General features: G+C 48.2%; 1 protein-coding gene across 2 annotated transcripts in view; it reads left to right on the forward strand.

Moving 5' to 3' along the window:
* The window catches only part of NATD1 (N-acetyltransferase domain containing 1), a 30,845-nt gene extending 10,985 nt beyond the window's left edge, over positions 1-19,860 (forward strand). Inside the window, exons 3-5 of one of the 2 annotated variants that reach the window (XM_037163144.2) lie at positions 1,520-1,584; positions 9,520-9,702; positions 19,468-19,860. In XM_037163144.2, coding sequence (XP_037019039.1) covers positions 1,520-1,584; positions 9,520-9,658 — 204 coding nt within the window. In that variant the 3' untranslated portion in view covers positions 9,659-9,702; positions 19,468-19,860. Of the gene's footprint in view, positions 1-1,519; positions 5,704-9,519; positions 9,703-19,467 lie in introns of those variants that run through there. The other variant, XM_037163145.2, reaches the window with a different exon arrangement.
* Positions 19,861-21,251: the final 1,391 nt, after the last annotated feature.

The following is a 21,251-nucleotide window of genomic DNA, read 5'->3' on the forward strand; positions in this document are numbered from 1 at the left end:
CTACTCCTGGCTCTTGGGCTGGTGGTTGTGGTTCTGGGCCTAGGCCCCAGGTTCTGCATGGCTAAGCCTCCAGGGCCGCTGACACCTGCTGTGTGTCTGGAGTTTGTTATCTGGGATCCCAGCATGTTATAGGTGCTCAGTAAACTTTATTGGAACAAGTGGATGATGGATGTTCGTCATTCGGCTACTGCCCCATTCCTTGCCCTCACCAGCTTCATCCTCAAAGCACCTCAAACTCTAGGCTGCTTGGAGAGCAGGTTTGGACGCAGTTAGGAAACTGGAGCTGAGAGTGGCCTTAAGGTTGCCTGAGGGCTGCTCCTGGGGCCCAGACTCTCCCTCAGGCTGCTCTTCCTGCCCAGCCCCTCCAGGCCTCTTCTTCCTCCCCCACCCTCCATGTGACCAATGAGGAAACTGAGATTTGTGGACCTGGGTAAAAGGGAGTTGGGCCCCACCCTCACCCTGGAGAGTGCTGCCCTGTCAGGGCACAAGGGCTCACACCATGTGGCAGTTACTTTGGCACTTTCTTGGGCTCTCAGTTTCTTTGCAAAATGGGAGATTAGACTGAACTCTTGTCACAAGAGACTCTTAGGTTATAAACTCCAGAATTGGATATGGACTGGATGGTGAGGCACACCAAGGCCATCTCGAGGTGTTGGAAGGTCAAATGGACCAACCGTGTAAGTGCCAGGCACCTCGTAGGTGCTCAGTAAATGCTGCTCCTTTTCATCAGAACTGCCAACCCCACCCAGACTGCTCTTCTCTTTGTCTCAGCAAACATTTCTTAAACACCAGCTGTGTGCAAGGCACTGGTGGGCAGGGAGGTGCATCATTCACAGCCTTGCTCTCCGTCTGCTGAGCTCACTGGAGACGATGACAGCAGCCACAGACCAAGACTATACACCAGCCGCCCTTCAGTGCTTCCCCCACTGTTGTCTCTGGGAGCCCTGTAATAACTAAGTGTGACCTTTCCTGGGTGCAGGAAGCCCTGAGGGATGTGAGAGCCCTGATGTAACCTGACTCAGCTTCCAGGGGCAGGTTCCAAAAGGAGGCCTCGCGTGAGCTGTCATGTGAAGAATAAGTGAAGACAGGAGTTTAGGCAGGCCCCCAGGGAATGCATAGGCCCTGAGATTGGAAAGGGCAGGCTGTGGAGACAAGCCTGTGGGACAGACAAGCTGCAACGGGGTGGGATTCTCCAGGTTCAACCCTGCCCACTCTGCCATTTGGCTGTGTGCAGAGGCTGTTTCCTGCACAGTTTTGGGCAGGAGCTCAGGATCCAATCCTGTTTCATTCTCTCCCGTGACATGTGCTTCAGGCAATTTATCAACACTTTCTGCCTTAGTTTCCCCAACTGAAATATGGAGGTGGTGACAGCACCCCTTACCTCCATTGTAGAGTGGATAAAATGGGTGTTCCTGGGCAGCCAGCTCCCGTCCTCAGAGGGAACAGCCTGGGAGGTGTAGGGGCCAGGCTACTGTGAGCCCCGGGTGTGGGCACTGACCACTCTCTCTCTGGCTCTCAGGCTGCTCTGGACTTTGTGGTGGAGGAGGACCTGAAGGCCCATCTCACATGCTGGTACATCCAGAAGTATGTGAAGGAGAACCCGCTGCCCCAGTACCTGGAGCGCCTACAGCCATGACCCTGGCTTGCAGGGCAGGAGTGTTCCTGCCAGATCTTTCCTCACAGCCATCGCCCTGGCTCTCTTCATGCTCTCAGGAAACCTGGATCCCATGGGGGACTACTCAGAGTTATTTTTCTAAGCATGCTCATCTGTGGCCCCTGGAGGTAGCTGGCCAAGGATGGGCAGTAGTCCAGCAACTGTGGCCAAGGGGAGGCCAGGTAACTGCAGTCTGGCAACTCCTGCTCTGCAGACACTGGCTGGCTCTCAGAAGACCACACAGCCTATTGTGGGCAGGCCTTTGAGGGCCTGTGGCTAGGACTGGGATGTGAACAGGGCATCCCTGTGGCCATTCTGGGTCCCATCTGTGTTCCCTGCTTTGTGATTGGCAGATGGGCTATCTTGGCACCCCCCACCACCGCCGCCGCCTCTCAGTCTGTGACCTTTTTGCAAATGAGGAGTGTGTTCCTCAAGCTGAGAAGAGCAATAAGAAACTACGTGCCAACTTCTGAGAGGCGCAGCACCAGGCTGTGGCTGCCGTTGATGCTGCCCCTTGTCTTCCTCCAGCTGTGTGCCCTGGCATGAGGTGGCAAGGGGCAGCCCTCCCTGATGTATGAGGCCAGGAATGGGTGACCGGAGCACTGGCTCAGGCCCCATGGTGCACACATGAGCCCACGCACACACATGGAACTCTGAGTGCCAACCTGTGTGTCAGTGGAGAGGCCAATAGTGGGAGCACTGGCTTCTCCCTCCTTGGTGCCCATTCCCTTAACTCCTTCTTTGTCTGTCAGCTCTGTGGGAAACCAAGGTCCCTGTCCCCTGTGGCTACCCTGCCCTCCCTGTGTGCTTGTCTGCCAGGGGCCAGCTCCAGGTCCGGCTAAGCATCGCAGGAATTCCCACTACTTGCTGGCCTCCTGGCTACCCTGTGGGTGAGCTTTCTCAAGAAAGGACCCTTTGGAGCTGAGGTAGAAAGGAGGCACACTCCTCAAAAACCATCCTCACCACCCCAAAAGAAACATTTCTGTGGAGGGATTTCCTTTACAGCTATAAGATACCATGGTGATATCTGACGATACCATGGTGAGCTTATGGCCCAGCGTGGTCTGTGACCTGCCTGGGGTCACAGGGTCCCTCCTAGACCAGCCTTCCTGGTAGTGTCCTGGAAGACACACCCCAGCACCCTCTGCTCAGCGCTAGCATTTTTGTGGACTCCCTTTCAGGGGTTACGTAGGAATCAGGGTCCTGACTCCAGTGCCCTGTTCCCCCACAGGCCAGATCTCTGCACCTGCTCCTCTGTGGGGCAGGAGGGGATGGACCCTAGGAGCTGGAGTCCCTTTGGGGCTGACACACAAGTTAACAGTGAATCCCTAAGAGTGATGTTTTCCCTGCAGGCCTCTGGCTTGGGGTTGGGGACCCCAGGGGATGAGGGTGCTGGTTACCGTGGCAACCTGTCCATGGATCTCTCTGTTCCCAGGCTTAGGGACAAGCCCCCACCACCATCACTGCAGCAGCTGGGTTGCCCTGTACACAGAGACCTTCCTGCCAAGGGTCAGGAACATCTTGATCTGCACATGCACATTCTGGCCTCCAGGAAAGAGCTCTTGGGAAAGAGCTTTAAGACAGCATCCCCTTCCCACTGTATTCCCCAGCTGTCTGCAACATGCTACTGGGAGGGTGAGGGTAGTCTTTGGGCCCCCACTGTGCTGGGGATTAACCCAGAAACTGCTGGCAAGAGGTGGGCTCAGCTCCTGGATCCCTTCCAAGGCTGGGGCTGTCTATTCATAGCACATTCAAGAAAAGGGTGGGCTGTAGGCCTCAGAGTAGACAGGCCAGCCCAAAGTCTAGGTCCCTCCCTTCCTAGGACCATCTTCCCCATTCATCTCTCACCAAGTGTAAGCACAGATTCTGTACTGAAAACTCCAGTGGCTCAGTGAGCTGGTGCCATCTCCCTCACAGCCTGTGGGACATAGTGACCCCGTTACAGGGGGGTGCCCTCTACATAGGATCCCAGGGCAAGTAGGGCACTAAGGGGTAGGTGGCACCAGAGGGACTTGTTCCTGTCCCCATTGTGTCCCAACCCAAACCTGTGTTCTAACAGCAGGCAGCTCACCATGCCCAGGCCAACCTGCAAACAAAACTTAAACCAAGAGCTGCTCAGGGTCCAGGGGGCGGGGAGGAAGGCCATGTAGCCTTTGGCCCAGGAACAGTGTGTCCCCAGCTCCTTCACGTATGACTTGGCCTCCATGCTGCCTTACAGTGCTGCTGCCGCTCAGGGGTCTAATGCTGTTCCCAGCCCTTGGGCTCCAGCAGAGCCTCGAGGCAGCAGCAGCAGCATGACGCCTCTGGCAGGCTGGGGGTGCAGCAGACCCTGGCCTGGAGCCCTCGGCCAACAGCCAGTTGTGCCATGGCTGGCCAGCTTCTGGTGCTGCCCCAGATATCTGACATCCCAGCCTCTGTTGCCCCTGTACTGTTGCCCTGGGAGCCCTTGATCTGGAGGAGAGAACCTCTCCACCCCCTTTCAGCAGGTTGCTCTCCTGTCACCTCGCTTTGTGAGTTTCTCTTACTTGCCTCATCTCCACAGGTAGTAACTCATGTGCCTTTCCTACTCAGGACCCATTCTAGGGGATGTCTGGGTCAAGGCTCCAGACCTCCCTTTGGTATTTGTCAAACTCCTGAACAGACTGCCTGAAGTACATTTCAATAAAAGCTGGCCTAGTATGTGGCTTTAGGGCAGCCTCTAGAGGAGGCCCAGCAGGTGCTCTGTGGCCAGGGGCTGCTATGCCCTATCTTGCTGGCAATCTGAATCCTGGCCACTTTTACAATGAACAGACTGAAGCACAGCCAGCTTTGGGGGCTCACAGGGTGTGAGGGCAGGCTAGGCAGGAGGTCAGTGCCCTAGTCCTGCATCTGTTCCTATGTGATTAACAGCATGGTCCTCGTTCTCAAACGGAGAGTAAGGCTCTGACAAGCACAGGGGTTTGGCTGAGGCCTCACAGAAAGATGGCAGTGGCATCAGCAGGGGTTCTGGCACCATGCTTTCTGTGTCCTTTGTCAACAGCTGCCTACTCCAGAGGGGAAGGCCCCTCAGAGGCCCTGGTAACACTTAACCTGCAGAGCAGCTGGGAGCCAGTTACCTGGAAGAGACTGTCATGTTGCTTCACACAGCCTCAACTGTTAGACATGTTTCTCTCTGCCTAGAAAGCCTCCTCTTGGGGCTTCTGGTCCAGCAGAGAGAGGTTGGGTACCCGTGCAAGCTTGTCGAGTCAAGTCACAATGGCCTTAGAACAGGGTTGAGAGAGTCTTGTACCTGGTCCAGGGCCCTGTCTTGTCCCTCTGCTCCCTCGCCCAAGGAGGCAGGGATTTTTTCCTAAGTGGCATGTTTTTCCCCTAATTCCCACCCCAGGGGTCACAGTGCCACCCCCAGCCATTTGAAGAAGAGGAGTGACCCGCAAGTGCCATGGGCTCCCCCAATCTGCTCTCACTGGAGTCTCCCAGCAGCCCTGTGAGATACCAGTCATCACGCCCATCTCGTGGATGAGGAAACAGCTCGGTGGGGTGAGCATTAGGTTGTTGCCCATGTTGTTGGGAGATTGGGGACAGGATATATGCCACCTTTGTAAAGTGATGTGCCCTTGTATGCCATGAAACCTTATGTCCACTTAGGTGACAGATGGCCTTGGAGGGCAACACACATAACATTTCTCGGAGTTTCCCTGGGCATTTGGAAGGCTGAGGTGGGTTCTGTCTTGAGCTACAAAGTGCAAGGCTAATTAAGGATGCCTGGCTATTGAAAAGATGACATTGCACATAGATCTGGGTTGTGACAAGAATATTGATGGAGTGTGCAACCATACAGTTGTCCCTTAGTTCAGGAGTCTCAGATGTGAAGGCCACCCAAATGTTCCCTCTACTGTTCTCAGGGTCCCACTTCTTCCAAAGCAACACCCTAAATTTTATATGAGAGGGCCAGCAAGACTGTGAATTCGACTTGTAACTGCAGCCTGCAGGATCAAATGCAGGGTTGTGTTTTGAGTTGTATCCTCCTTATGGCAATAGGATATTAAACAGATTGTTTTCTGGCTGTCAAAGATGTTCTTTAGTTTTGTGCCTGAACCTTGAGCTGAGTTTACACTTTTCTTTCTGCTGATTATGTGGTCCCAGCAGCCAACCCACACCAGAACTTTGCAGCTTTATTGTCCCCACCACAGTCACTTGGGTGGCAGCCAATCAGTCTCCCAGTTCTGCCTTCAAGAGGCACCTCACCCTATGCTCTTAAAATAGGGTGCGATATTAAGCAGTCATTTTGCCACTGAGTGCTATGAACTTCTAGGGCTCCATTTGCCCTGGGTGGTAAGTAAGGTCATTACTGGGACCCACTGAGTCAGATAACCAACCCCAGCTTTCCAAGCATAAAAGGTGGTTCCTCAGATGCCATTCCTGCTACCAAGAATAGTCTGTGTAGAGTAAGGAAGCAGAAATGACCTCAGGTGCTTCTAATAGGATTTAGTGTAGAGGGACTGGTCACAAAGACTTGCAAGGAGGAGAGGACCAAAGGTGAGAAGGTGAGGTGACTCAGATATTAGTGGGTGTGTGCAACTGCTATTATGCTGAGCTGGAGGAAGAGAAGTGATACCCAAAGCCACGGTCCATGGGCTACTGTTGGTACCTCGCTGCCTGGACAAAACCCAGGAATGCATGCACACTGGTCACTGTTGCTGCCACCACTAAAACCTACCAAGTTCAGACAGTTCTTTACTGCCTCCTGGTCTCCTGCCAGGGCCTCCCATCAGCAGAAATGGACAGCACACTGGGAAGTACAGCTCACAGGCACCTAGGCCCTCTGTGATGGGGAGGAGAGAATCTAGATACCAACCAATAACTAGTTGGGATAAAATAAGGAATTTCATTGCCTGCTAGGGGCAGGGCACCTGACATCATCCTAACCCATCTCCCTGGAAGGCTGAGACAGCATGTCAGAGGTGGAGATAACAGACCACATCGCCCAGCCACTTCAGGATGCTGTGAGGCTGCAAATCACACTTGGTGGCATGTCATCTCCATCAATACCAGGATGCTGTGGGCTGGCACGTTGTGAGTTATGGTTGGGTCAAGGAACACTTGCAGGCCATCAGGGAGACCATCGGGCCATCCTGTGGAGTGAGATCTGGCAATCTCCATCGCAGAGAGGGTGGAGGACAGGTCAGAGGAGGTCCCCCCTTAGAGCTTCCTTCTGAAGGTGGTTTAGATCCAGGAGGCTACTCAGGGATGAAGTCATACATTAAATGTGGAAAGATGCTGAGATAGGGAAGAATAAGCCCTCCACAGTCATTCGGGAATCTAGAAAGAGTTGGGGAGTAATCTGCTGTCTTAAGATGAACAGGCCAACTAAGGGCACAGATGAGGCCATAAAACCAGGCCACTTGTTCAGGTCTTCCAACACGCTGCCAGGGCAGAGCCCTCCTCCTTCTACAGGTGGAGACACTGGTTCAGAAAGCCAATTCTGTCCCCATGTTGGGCACTCCTGTGTGTTCAGTGAGGACACAGGACAACCACAGCTGACAGGAATTCATATTTGGAGAAGGCACACTCGCAGTAAGAAAATTCTGTGACAAGGCCGCCAGTACCCATGAGCAGGGGCCTGCTGCAGCATGGAGGGCCTGGAAATGCTGTCTGGAGGAAGGGGTGTCCAAAAGGTGAGTGCTTTGTGAAGGGACCAGTACACAAGCCTCACACAACCTGATCTCCATGATCTCTGACCTCATCTCCACCACTCTGTAGCCACACAGCTCCCTGCCCTTTCTCACACCCACAAAGCCACTCCCACCCCAGGGCCTTTGCATGCGCTGTTCCATATGCACAGAATGCTCTAGCCTCGGACATCCTCAGGTGTCCCTCCTTCACGTATTCAGTCGGGCTTCCTTTCTCAGGTCATACCCCCTCCCCAATTCCCTTATCCTGCTCTATTTTTTCCAATCATTGCTTTCTTCTTACACTATATAAGTGGTTTATCTTGTTTGTTATTGTTGTCTAAATTTCCCTGCTAGAACATAAGCTCCATGAGCACAGGAGTTTTCTTGTTTTCTGTTTTCTCCATTTCAATATTCCCAGCGTCTAGATCAGTGCCTGGCATGTAGTTAATGCTCAACAGTAATTGTTGGATGGGTGGATGGATGGATGAGTGGATGGACAAATGGATGGATGAATGGAAGGATGAATAGATGGAACGGCAAGGGAAAAGAGAGCTCTGGGTAGTCTAAACATCATGAGCAATGGCCTAGCAGCATATTCGTTTATAGCATGTCTCAAAGGTGCGTGAGGGAGTCAGGAAATGAGCCTGAAGAGGAGGGTGGGTCCTGATGATGGAGAGCCTTGAGATTTGATAGAAGCTGCTACAGCTCCGTCTGTTTCCATGATGAACACACAGCTGCATGTAGCAGCCTCCCTTGTAGCAGGTGAGCTCCTGGGTCTGAGTTCTAGCTGATGGAATGTGCATGGAAATGAGCTCTTCCCAGGTTCTGTGTCTATCCATGGCGGGGTGCTGTCAATGACCAGGCTTCAGGGATGGTGACTCTCCCAGCTGTAAAGAACATGGCTCCATGAGTTGCTGCACAAAGAAAAACCACTTGTCAATAACAAACTCTCCTTTTGGTTTTTTAGTGAGTGAGGAATACATGTCCATAGCATTTTAAGCATTTTACATTTTGAGATCTGTTTGTTATAGCATATACTGTACTAATACCTTGAAGTATGGTGCTGAATATGTAGCATCAACTTGGAGATCAGGCAATAGAAAACAAGGACATAGATATTGCAGGGTGGAAAGTTGGAGACTTGTTACTCAGGGGCAAAATGTTTGTTAAAATCCTAACCTGCAGTTGCCTGAAGGGCAGACCAGGGACCTATACGCCTGTGACTCTGGAGGGAAGTAGTTAGAATGATCTGGGTATCAATGGTGTAGGTTTTTCCTTTCATTTCAAACAAAATAAATTTTATAGCAAGGTGTAAGAAAGAGATCTATGCCAGCAAGATGCAGTTTGCAAACAAAAGAAAGGGGAATGAAAGTATTTGGGGCCTTGTAGTGTTGGAAAAGGTAACTGCTCCAGGACCCCAAGTAACAGGAAATGAAAGTGAAAAATGCTCTAAGCAACAAGGACCATTAAAATGGTCTCAGTTCTACAAAAGCCTCAGCCCCACAGGGAAGATCAGATGAAGCTGTTGACTTGGTCCATTAGCTAGCTCTCTGAGATGCTGTGGAGGTAAATGTTAGTAAACTGAGATAGAGCCAGATGAGGGGACAATGAAGAAAAAAAAAAATGAAGCCACTTGAAAGCCATGTTAGAAAAGAACCATGGGTGCAGTCACATGAAACTTACCAGAAGGAAACCTAGATTTGAGAGACAATTGTATGTGTTACCAAAGAAACCATGAGCTCTGAGGCCTGGTTCATGAAGCTATACCTATGTGGGCAGGAAAGGAACTGGAAAAAGTGTTCAGATCCTACTCAGATGTGGCCATGGAGAAAGATGGGAGAGGTGGTTGGCCCATAGCACAGAGGTGGCTGACCCATGGTGGGGTCCTCACAAAGCCACCCTGTGGAGCCCCGCTGTTGCTGGCCCAGTTCATGAGCTTTGCCTGTATTCATCTTGTCCCAGGTCCCATGTTTCATTCAGGATTAGAACAGGCAGTAACTTGGGTTTTACTTCTAGATCCAGGATGATACTGGTGGAAAAATGTGTCTTCAAGAGATAGGAGCCCTGGAGCAGAAGTGGGGAGCAGGGGTGGAGGTGACCCTTTGGGAGAGGGTGTGAGTGGAGAGAGGAGGAAACCGCCCTTTGGTGACCAGAAGACACACTATTGCAGACACAGTAATTTACCAGAAATCCTCTCCTGTCCTCCCTGGACAGGCTGTTTCCTGGTCTCCGCAGCAGTCAATTGCAAGCAGAAGTGGACCGAAGCTTTCAAAAGGTGGTGCCTTGCTCCACCTGTCCTTCCTCTCTGCTGGATAGACACAAAAGGGGAGAGACGGAGGCGTGGGACAGATGATCTGATCCCCTGGTAAAAGCCGCATGCTCTAGACTACCATGAAGGTAAAACCCAAATTGTACTGTATCTGATCTCTGAAGTATTGTTCAGTCTGTGTGTTAGACTACAATCCCTTGGCTGACACACATTTAGACTTGTTGCTGAGGGTTATGGGAACCATTGAAGGGTTTCACACAGGGATGTGTCACAACCATACCTGTTCTGAAAGAATTACTGTGGCTGGGGTGTGGAGAAGGAGTGGAAAACAGGCTAGGAGGTCATGGCAGACCCTGGTGAGAGAGGGCGGTACTCAGAGTGAAATGGGTGGGTGTGAGGCTTTTCATTGACATGTCCCAGGGTCCCACTGCTGACAAGAGCTCAGTCAAGATCCAAATTGTGGTCTCTCTCTGGGTGGAAAAGGGCTCTGTGTGTGAGGTGCACATGGTGTACACGTGCCTCCCAGACTCCCCTCCATGATGGCCAGCCCAGGCCAGGGCCCATCACCTCATCAGAATTGTGGTCTCTGGATGGTTCTTTTCCCCTTCTGGACAGCTCTCCACACAGGAGCCAGAAAGATCTTTCTAAAATCTCAGGCAAATTGTGTTTCTCTCCTGCTCAAAACTCCCAATGCCCTCCTTCTCTCTGACGATAAAAGCTGAGGCCGTGCTGCAGCCCCAGCTTAGGTTCATCACACGTAGCCTCACAGACTTTCTGTTCTTCAAATGCTTAAGCTTGTTCTTGCCTCTGGGCCTTTTACTTACTGTTCCATCCATCTGAAATGTTATTCCTCATGATAGTATCCATTGCCCTGTCTATCCTGATCCAAAGTTAGTATTCAGAGCTTGTTTCCTGTTTGTTGAGCATCTCCTGCCACTACAATGAAAGCTGCACTGGGACAGGACCACACCTGGACTACACCTGTGGTTCATTGCTGAAACCCCAGCCCTGGCACAGCATCTGGCACAGAGCTGATGCTCAATAAATACCTGTTGAATGAATGAATAGTCCCTTAGCTGGTTTGGTGCTTCACCTTCACGGGCCTGGATATATCCCAGTGTGCCCCCAGGCCTCCATGGGCCCCTCTGTGAGGAATCCAAGCACTCAAATCCATCTGTGGGTTCTGAGCACAGAAACAAGGAGTGCATGTTTTGATCCCTGCACTGGGCTCTGCAAAGTGCTCCTCACTCATAGTGTGAGGCAATATCTCTCCAAAGGTAGGCTGCCCAGCAAGACAGTCTTGGGGTCACAAAGCCAGAGTTCAATGGCAGTCCCAAACCCCCACTGCACAAGCCTCTACCCTCAAGAAAGATGTAGGGTAGTGATGATATCTAACTAGAATGTAATGATCTTTTTTTGTTTTCACTGTATTTATTTTTGTAGCTGACAGCACATAATATAGATGTTACATTTAGAAAGTCATATAGAGTTTCCCTTTGAAATAAACATAGTTCAGTGTTCAAATAAACCCAGTGAAAGAACAATAGTAAGAGTAGACTGAGAATTGAACCCAAATGGCAAACTCAGGTCTCTGCTCACTTCTGCAAGGAGAGAAGAGGGGCAGATCAGGGGAGGCCACCTCGGGGCCACTTCAATCTTCTGAGGTCACTGGGGCCAGAGTCCAGGTCCCTGACTCGCCACCCAGTGCTAGCTCTAAAAGCCAGGGGCAGTATTTCTGACTATGGCACTGAGATACAAGATGCCTGGGCCAGATGGTTTATGCAGCTCATAGCGCTAGCTCACCCTTCCCGTGGAGACGTGTTTTATTGGGGATAGAAATAGCCCTGTGGGGCAGATGTCCTGCTGAGGTTGTGGTCTTTTCCATGGACTGGATGGGTGGCTGGGTTATGGGTGCTGCAACTGGCTCCCAAGTTTGTCCCTGTCAGTGCCCTCAAGTCATGCAAGTGACAAGTGGCAGTACTAATAGCCAGAGCCTGGGAAACAGTCCCCTTCGTGCTTCCTGCAGGGCCACTAGAGGGTTTCCAAGGCCCTGGCCAGCCAGGAAGGGACTGCGCTTGCTCACTGGGCACCACACCCTCTGAAACATGTCTGTCTCACTTGTATAATATATTCCACAAGCAGGTGCTCACAGTATTAGTTGAAAACTATTGAATGAATATATAATGGAGAAAACGGCATATTTTTTTCTTAATTAAAAAAGTTAAATGTACCAGATTAGACCTCTTCTAAATTCATTTTTATCATTGCAGCCTAAAGGCATCAGAGCAAGTTTCAGTTCTAGGTTTCCCACATGTGTACTCCCCCCCACCCTCACACACACCACTGCATCTTCTGGCCCCAGAATGGGTGGAAACCCAGTTTTGGATGACACCTAGGAGAGCATTTCCAGACACCATTCAGAACACTCTGGAACAAGCAAGGAAGAGCATTTAATGGGAGGAGGATACAGCTAACAGAAAGAGACACAGGTGTGGGAGCAGGGTACCAGCCCGAGAGCCTCCCCTGCAACCCTCACACTCCATGCATCCCCAAGTCCACCCTCCAGGCAGAGGTCAGGGAGCCCATGCTGGAATTCCCCCCTTGCTCATCAGCCTGAAAGCCTCTGTGGTGGCCACCCCCTTCCAAGCAGTCCCATCCCTTTGGGTATAGCTGTGATAGCAACAGGATCTTCTCTGCAAAGGATCTATCCCCCCTGTCACTTTGCATCAGGTTGAAGGATATGCCCACGTCTAAACCCCCAGGACCAATGGATGTCACCTCACTTGGAAAAGGCATCTTTGTAGATGCAATGTAATAAAGGGTCTTGAGCTGAGGTGGTGCTCCTGTATTATCCAAGTGGAGAGCAGACACGCCCAGGCCACCTGACCACAGAGGCTGAGGTGGAGTGATGTACATCCACAGGGAAGAGGCAAAGGGGGTCTATCCTAGAGCCCTGGGGTACAGCCCTGCTGACAGTCTTCAGGCTTCTGCACTCATTAGTTAGAAGCCACAGAGGACTGATACGCTGAGAACCATGGGTCCTGGTCCCAGTGTGTGCAGCCCCCAGCACCCCTCCCCTCTTCGGTATGCTCCCTCCCTGAGGTCTCTCTTGCTGGCCCTTTCTCCCCCAGCTCCTTCTCCTCCTCCCTTTCTAGGCAGGATAGACACAGGAGGACAGGGCGATTCGCTCCCTCCTCCCCACCAGCTCCTATTTTGTGTCAGGCATTCTTTTCCATCTTCATCCTAAAACCCAATCAGATGTAACAGTCTCAGGTGCCACTTCTTTCCCCCATTCAGCTGAACAGTCACATTTGTGCCTGGTATGGAAAGCTATGGGGGTCCTGGGGGCAGAGAGGGAACCCCAGCAGGGAGACCAGGATGACCTTGTCATGCCCTCCTACCCAGGCTCTGAGAATCTCACTGCCTGCCTCTAAGCCCCATGGCTTTGGGCATAGAAGCCTGGGCGCCTCTCTGCGCGCACCCCTGGGACACACAGGCTCAGCGGGCATCCAGCACGTGCCAACCCTAGGAAATATGATCTTGACTTTTGTCCCTCCAGCCCCTTCCTTTTCACAGGAGGTAGCAAGGGCCACACCTGCCCTTCATCAGTCCTCCTCTGAGATGAGGCTAGAAGGCTGCAGGAGAGCAGGCACAGCGCATGTCTTCACGGGTGCACCCAAGCCTGGGATACATCTCCTCTCCTGGCATGCACCATCCCGACCCTAGTGAGGGTTGCCCCACCTTTGCCACCTCCTGCCCTCTGCTTGTTGTCAAACACCCCACCACCTCCTGCCCAGCACATGAGGAAGTCACCAAGCCACCTGGGCGTGGAGACCAGAATGCAGCTAGTGTGACCCAGTGGCTGAATTCTCAACTTTATTCTATTTTAACTTATTTAAATGCAGGTGTTAAAACTGACAGGCAATTAACTTATTGGAAACCTTTTTGAGTATGTTGGACACAACTTGGGTATGTGACTCTTCTTTTCAACTGTGAACTTTATGAAATCTAAATACCAACCAACTATTCCTGATGAAAATTCAGTGTCCTGATTAAGACATGTTCTAAGTATGAAATTACCCCCAAATATTGAAGACTTAGTATGGGGAAAAAAGGATATGAAGTATCTTATTTGTAAATTGTGAATTGATTACATATTGACATGTTGGATTTTTGGGATATTTTGGGTTAAATTCTTTTCATCTATAGGGTTAAATAAAATATATTCTCTCTCTCTTTTTTTTTTTTTTTACAAATTCATGGACTTTCTTCTTTTTTAAACTTTTTTATTTTTCAGTGAGGTTGATTCACCTCTCTCTTTTTTAGTTTTTAAAATGTGGCTACTGGGAAACTTACAAGGACATGTGTGGGTCCCAGGATCTTTTTATGGCGCTGGAGCCACTCTCAGAGCCGCTCTCCTCTCAGCTCTCCAGTGTCCTGTGAGCCCTGGCACGGGACTCAGTGAGTGAGAGGGCTGAGCGAGCCCACATGTCATTCTCCATAGTCAGTTTTTCTGGTGGACAGGGCTGGAGAGGGAGAGGGGCCAGGGGCTCCCCTGACCACAGCCCTACGAGATGTCTAGTGATGAATTCCATTCTCATGGTCACTTCTGTAAACAACTGAGGTAGAATTCACACAACATGAAATTAACCATTTTAAGACTACAATACAGTGGCATTTAGTGTATTCACATGCTGTGCCACCATCACTTCTAGTTCCTAAATGTGTTCTTCATCTGAAAAAGAAATCTCGGTCCCATCAGCAGTCTCTCCCCATCTCCCTTCCTCGCCCCAGGCCACCACTAACCTGCTTTCTGTTTCTATGGATTTGCCTATTGTGGACATGTCATGTACAAGAAACCAATCACACACTAGTTTTCTATTTGTGAATGATTCTTTCACTCAGCATAATGTTTTCAAGGTTTATTCACATGGTACCATGTGTCAGTACTGCCTTTTTCTGTACTCCATTAAGTTTATCCATCATCCGGGGATGGCCATTTGGATTCTTGCACCTGTTGGCAACCATGAATTGTGTGCTGAGAACAGGAAACGTTGCAATATGATGGCTCACAGTGGCTTCTGTACCTTCTGCAGTGACCCCACTACCAGGCACTTCTGATGTGCTTCCTGTTGTGACCACCTGTGGCAGACTCCAGCCAGCAGAGTCTGCCTGTTGTGGTTGACGACGAGAATCAATGCACAGGCAACAACAATCCTGTGGAGAAAAAGGGAACAGACACAGCTGCTCTCTCAAAGGGAGAGTGCCTATGGTGCCTCGGCCACTCCCTCAAGAGGGGAGCGCCCCAACCCTTGCCTAGACAAGATTCTATTATTTTCCTTGGGTCTTACATGAGAGAAAAATTTATTACCTATTACATAGAATATTATTGTCTACATTTTAGGTACAATCAAAGAAATGAAAATAGTATGCAGAGAGGAATGGCAATGAGCTGATTAGCTCTGTCTTTGGGAAAGTTTATACAAGCCTTGGATATTACCTTGAAGATAGACAATACATATTTGTTGTTTTAGACCAGGGTGATGGAGTTTTAGCAAAAGCAAGCTGTAACCATCTGTATGCATTTTCTAGGCCTGATTCCCTTGGGAAAACTCAGTTTGAAGGTCTGGCTCCTGCACACCACTTCGCTTATGTAGATTTTCCATACAGAGCTGAGTCACATTTGCCAAACTAAAACAAACCGGTCCCCTACAATTCTCCCCCCTTTTTTTTTCTTTTTTTAAAGACTGTTGTGGTGACACATTCCACAAGATTTGCTACTTGCTGGTCTCTTTTGTGACCCTGGGTAAATAATTTGTAAATGCATCATAATATACAAAACATTATTAAAATCAGTAAACAACCAGTGGCTCCAGTGACCCACAATCTTAAGTTGAGTCCATCAAACCAGTGTTTTGGATTTAATGAGCTGAGATTATCATTAGGTTTTGAAGAATCTCTTGTTAAGTGTTGAATGTCCTGCAACTGCTGGTGTAACTCCAGTTGCAATTTATTGATTTGTCTCTTTAAATTGGTAGAAAAAACTCCTCTTAGATGATGTTGAATATCACTTCAGGAGCATTGGTTGGAGTTTCATTGTAGTGGGGTGACACACAGTTTGGAGAAATCAGGATCACAGGTCAGCTGCTAATGGGTCACTAGCACATACTGGAGTTCACCAATCAAGTTAGCACTGATTTGACTGCAGAATGTCAAGTCGGGATTTCTTGATCAATCTGGGCCTGTTGAAGCATTTCTAAAGTGGAGTTTTTTTAAGAGGACATCAACAGTATGAGCAGTTTGAATTGACCCAATGAGGGCAGCAGTTGCCATGGCCGCAGTAGCCACGACAACTATAGCAGAAACAATAAATGCAATTAAAGTGCCAACAAACTGTTGGACTCATAAGGACAGCACATTGTTAAGTGCTATTAGGCCATGGGGATCTTCCCATTCTCTGCTTATATTAACTGGCATCCATATCTGAGTTTGTCTTCTAACTATATAAACTGTAGTGAGGCTTAACTGAGTAATATTGAGATGAGTAGACAGCTGGCATATATGGAGCCTGCAGGGACAGGCAAAGAATTTTTGTTGATTTATTATAAAAGACTTGAGCTGTCCCTGAAGTTGTCAAAAACAAGTAGGGGTGAGAGGTACAAACTGTGACCCAATCCTGTTTTAGAGGGTCGATTTGATAAAAACATCCTTGGACACGTTTAGGGTCATATACAATTCTTATATACAGATACATTCTAGTTATAAAAGGCAAGCCCATTTTCCAAGAATTGTAATGCTAAGGGCTAGTGTGGTTCGGAGAAACAATTCTGATAATAGGTGCCCCAGTACCGGACCCCTCCCACCACATATTACTATATGGAAACTGAGGCAGAGCTGAAACTATTGGTGTGCCAAGTTTAGCCAGTACTTTCCAAATAGCTCCCCAGCTCTCTACTACAAAAGGACTTTTGGGGAGAAAAGCAATAGTGGCATTCAGTCCTCTGCACAAAGACCAAGAGTCTTTATGGCTCTTGTCTAAAGTACGAAGAGGAATTGTAGGGGGATTTAGAGTATGATAAATCTTCTCCTGGGTATGCAGGCCAATTATAGCTACTATGGAAAGCTGATAGCAATTACTATATTGCTCTTAGCTTGCAGCATAAAGTTGCTCCTTTAAAGGAAAACACAAAGTGTCAATAAGAACAAAAAATAGTAAATATTTAGCAACATAAACCGTATTTTTTGGTACCAGAATTCAGTGCTTGTTTCCTTCTAGTTGGGCAGTGTCTAGGTGACCAGGGCCACCTGGTCTGCTAGCTGATCAGTTTTCATTTCCAGGTATTGGCACTTGATGTCTGTTTTGTTCATGATAAGCCTTCACCCTTTTAGCTGGAAGCCAGACAGGACCTGTAGGAATGGAAACACATGCATACCCTTTTCCCCATGTTAAGAGATTTACAGAACTCTGCCAAGTACTATCTCCCAGCGGGTCTCTGTATAGAACCTGAGGATAAGATGACTTTGGTTCTTTCTTCTGAAAATGTTTCTTAATTGGAGTACAGAGTGATTCATCACAGTTTAGAAAATTATAAGTAAACATAGCTAACATAGTCAAATTTGGGGGGGTCGACTCCTGATTCCCCCTTTTTTCTTTTTTAAGAAGATTTTTAAAGATATGATGCACCCATTCAATAATCACCTGACCAGTTGGATTATAAGATATTCCTGTTTTATGCTGGCTAGTCCAACGCTGAAGGAAGGCTTGAGTAGAATGGGCAAGATATGCTGGGCCATTATCAATTTTAATTTGCTGAGTCTGACCCAAATGACTGAAGGCTTCAAGCCAATGGGCTTGTATATTTTTTTCAGATTCTCCTGTTAAAGCAGATGCAGGTAGGGCACCAGAGTAAGTATCAATAGAAATGTGAATGTATTTGAATTTTCCAAAGGGAGAGTAATGAGTGACATCTGTTTGCCAAATCATTTCAGAACTTAGTCCTCGAGGGTTAACTCCTGTGGCTGGAGATGCCTTAGTAAGGGCTTGGCAATCAGGGCATTCTTTGATAATTTGCTTAGTTTGGGAATGATAAAGAAACAGTCTTTTAACGTTTTCTATTGCTTTTTTTGTGTAGCTTCGGGGGTCTGATTTTCACCCTTCTGGAAGGGCTCCTTTAAGCCCTTAACCTTTGGCTCTCCAGTTTGCAATATGTAAGGAGTAGTTGGCTGAAAAATAGCCTCAGTTTTAAATGTGTCATTTTTTTTCCACTTGGAAAGACAGGCCCTCTGCTGTTTTTGCAAGCTGCAATAAGTTGGAGCAGCAAGTTAACTGTCTTGTTGTTTTTAGGACTTGGTAATTCTTAGGTTTGGAGTTTGCAAGAAAAATGGGAAGTATGAGGGGAGTTCTGCTCAAACAAGTTTCAGACAAGGGCCTTTTGTGACTCGACTGACTAACCGTGCCCTCCAGGAGAATAATAGCCAGTTCTTCCCCAAGGAAATGATTAGTGTTTATAGGTACTGAGTTAAAAAATAGTACTTAGTCTTCCCTGGAGAAGGGCTAGTTCTCCCTGGGCGATAGTATACTTATATTTTATTTTTACAATAAAAGGTCACAGCTCCGGCATAAACAAGGAAGATTCTTAATATTTCTTTAATACGTCACACCTCCTATCCCACTTATAGTATGTTTTAGATTGACAAATTTATTAACACATTCATAACTTTTAGAAACAGTTTTTCTCTACCAGCAAATACATTTACATTTTTTTAAATTCTTGGTGATTACTGCATTCTTGCAATGTGCTCAAAAGTGAGCTATCTGATTATCTAGGGCCTTTGAGAATTTTTAGGGAGGTTGAAGAAGAGGGAGGGAAGATGCTAAGCTCAGCATAGCTTCTTCCCAGGACTGAAGCAGTCCCTGCACCTTTAGAAAGAGGATTCAAAATGGTTAAAAGACACATTTTCTCATTGTTTTCATTCCTGCATTTTTTACTGAGATCTTTTTCTTTTTTAATAATCAATTTAAATTCTTTCTGAGTAGAATCTTTATGATGTAACAATATTAGAGATCTCATTCTATTTACTGAAACATTTTGAGACTGAGATGTTACTTTTAAAACAGAAACAAAAATAAAATTCAAGCAAACCAGTATTTTCAAATTAAATCCTCTAAAAGAGTGAGTGAGACACTAGTCTTTATTTCACACCACTTGGTGCTGTTTTGATTTCTGTCCAACTTTTCCTAAATAACTAAGTCTAAAGATCGCTTATCAGGGAGATATTTAGCAGCTTTAAAAAACTTCTAAATTAGCATAAAACATTGCTCTTGTTCTTTAAAGAGCCCGTTCTTATTGTTAAAGAGTTGCCTTTTTACTTTCTGCCAATTTCTGCCATTTCAGATTCCTCAGCTCAGTTCTAAACCTTAACTAATTAGCTATTGGGGAGTATAGTGTAGTGGGTCAAAAATGTACTGTTGGTGAAAACCGTCAGGGAGGGCTGCCTGGTATCCAGGGTACCCTAACCCTGCTTATGGAGCAGGGTTTTTCCCATGCATCTAAGACTGCGGGGGGGGGGGGGCTCAAAGTGCCAGATGCCTAACTTTTATATTGACTGCACTCCCTGATCGAGCTGAGAGTTAAATTACTGTGATTGAAATTCCCTGTGAGGCCCCTACACACCTTAGGGATTGACCCCAGACACCTCCACAAGGCCCCTACTCACATAGGAACACCTGAGATGTCAAGACAGAGGGAGGAATACCTCTTATCTTTGGTGCTCCTGCAAGAAGCTGAGACACTCATAAACAACCCTTTTAACTAATTCTGAGTTCTCAAAGCAATCTTCAGAGTCTGGTTGAAACCGAAACACTCATTTACTATTTGCTTTTCTGTTCACAGGCAGGCAGCGGGAAAAGGCAGAATCAAAAAGGCTGCAAGAAGCAGCTTTTAAAGAAAGAACGTGTGGAGGGGGCTTGTAAATAAAAAATAAATTGAAAAGAAAGTTCATTGCTCTCTCTCCCAAGCCTACCTCTTTGTGTGACCTGTCATGGGTGGCTTTGTTGTTGTGAGTGTCCCTGTGGCTGTTAAATGCTTGACCTGTGCCCCCAAGGGGCAGTGATTGCCAGAGAGAGAGAGCAAGGCTTCTGCTTACTAAAAATAGTGCAGTTGCAAGAGAGGGTGACCTTGGAAAGATACCCTTTTCCCCTAAAATACAACACACCCTATGCCCTCGGAAAAGCACTCGTGGTCGTCTGCCCTCACCTGGGCTGTTGCATGCGTTCCACGCATATTGGTGTGTTGACCACAATGATGGCTGATAGCCTCTGCATCACTGTTCCTGAGTGCCAGATGTGGCAGACTCCAGCCAGCAGAGTCCATCTGTTGTGGCTGATGACACGAATGAATGCACAGGCAACAACAATCCTGTGGAGAAAAGGGGAACAGGCACGGCTACTATCTCAAGGGGAGAGTGCCTATAGATGCCTCGGCCACTCCCTCAAGAGGAGAGCACCTTGACCCTTGCCTAGACAGGCTTTTATTGTTTTTCTGGGGTCTTACATCAGAGAAAGATTTATTATCTATTACATAGAATATTATTGTCTACATTTTAGGTACAATCAAAGAAATGAAAATAGTATGCAGAGGGGAATGGCAATGAGCTGATTAGCTCTGTCTTTGGAAAAAATCACACAGGCTTTGGAAATTACCTTGAACATAGACAATACATATTTGTTGTTGTAGACGAGGGTGATGAAGTTTTAGCAAGAGCAAGCCATAACAGGCTGTGTACATTTTTTAGGCCTGATTCCCATGGGAAAACTCAGTTTGAAGGTCTGGGTCCTGCCCACCACTTCACTTCTGTAGATTTTCCATACAGAGCTCAGTCACATTTGCCAGACCAAAACAAACCAGTCCCCTCCAACCAGCCTTTCAGTTCTTTCAACCCCTAGGAATCTAATGGCCTAACTTCCTGGTGGGGTCCCCTTATCCCTCAGGTGTCCCCTAGGCAGCACAGTATGTAAAACAATGTTGGACCCTCACCCCCATTCCCTTCTACCCTGTTGGGGATGTAACAAGCTGCAGCAAAGACCCATCCTCTCTCTGTGTCTAGTGCCTCAGTGGGGGCGGGGCAAGCAGTCTCACCCCTTTACACATACTACCTGTTTCCCTCCAGCGGCCCATGGGCCTGTCTAGGAAATCCAGAACAAGTGTCCTTGCCCATGTGTCCTTGTCCCAAGTGTATCTTCCCCCTTGACCTCCCACTTCTTTCAAGCTGGAAGGTGGTGATGGTCGGTCACTCAGGGTGTGAACAACAAAGGGCCTTGCTTCACTGATGGCTGCAGTCCTAACTGGGAAGGATTGTGCCATGGGCTGAACTGTGTCCCCCAAAATTCATACATTGAAGTGCTAACCCCCAGTACCTCATAATGTGACTTTTTTGGAGATAGTTTCTTTAAAGAGGTGCGGCGAAATGAGGTCACGTTGGTGGACCTCATGCAATCTGCCTGTGTCCTCACAAGAAAAGGAAGTTTGCACACAGAGGGAGCACTGCAGTGGCACACGTGAAGCGGGGGACTCAGTGAGTAGGTGGCACCTACAAGCCCAGGAGAGAGACCTCAGGAGACACCAGCCTGCCAATGTCACAATCTTGCACTTCTAGCCTCCAGAATTCTAAGAAAATT

The sequence above is a fragment of the Artibeus jamaicensis genome, unplaced genomic scaffold (assembly GCF_021234435.1).
Source record: "Artibeus jamaicensis isolate MK-2021 breed Jamaican fruit bat unplaced genomic scaffold, CSHL_Jam_final contig_419, whole genome shotgun sequence".
Classification (NCBI taxonomy): Eukaryota; Metazoa; Chordata; class Mammalia; order Chiroptera; family Phyllostomidae; genus Artibeus; species Artibeus jamaicensis.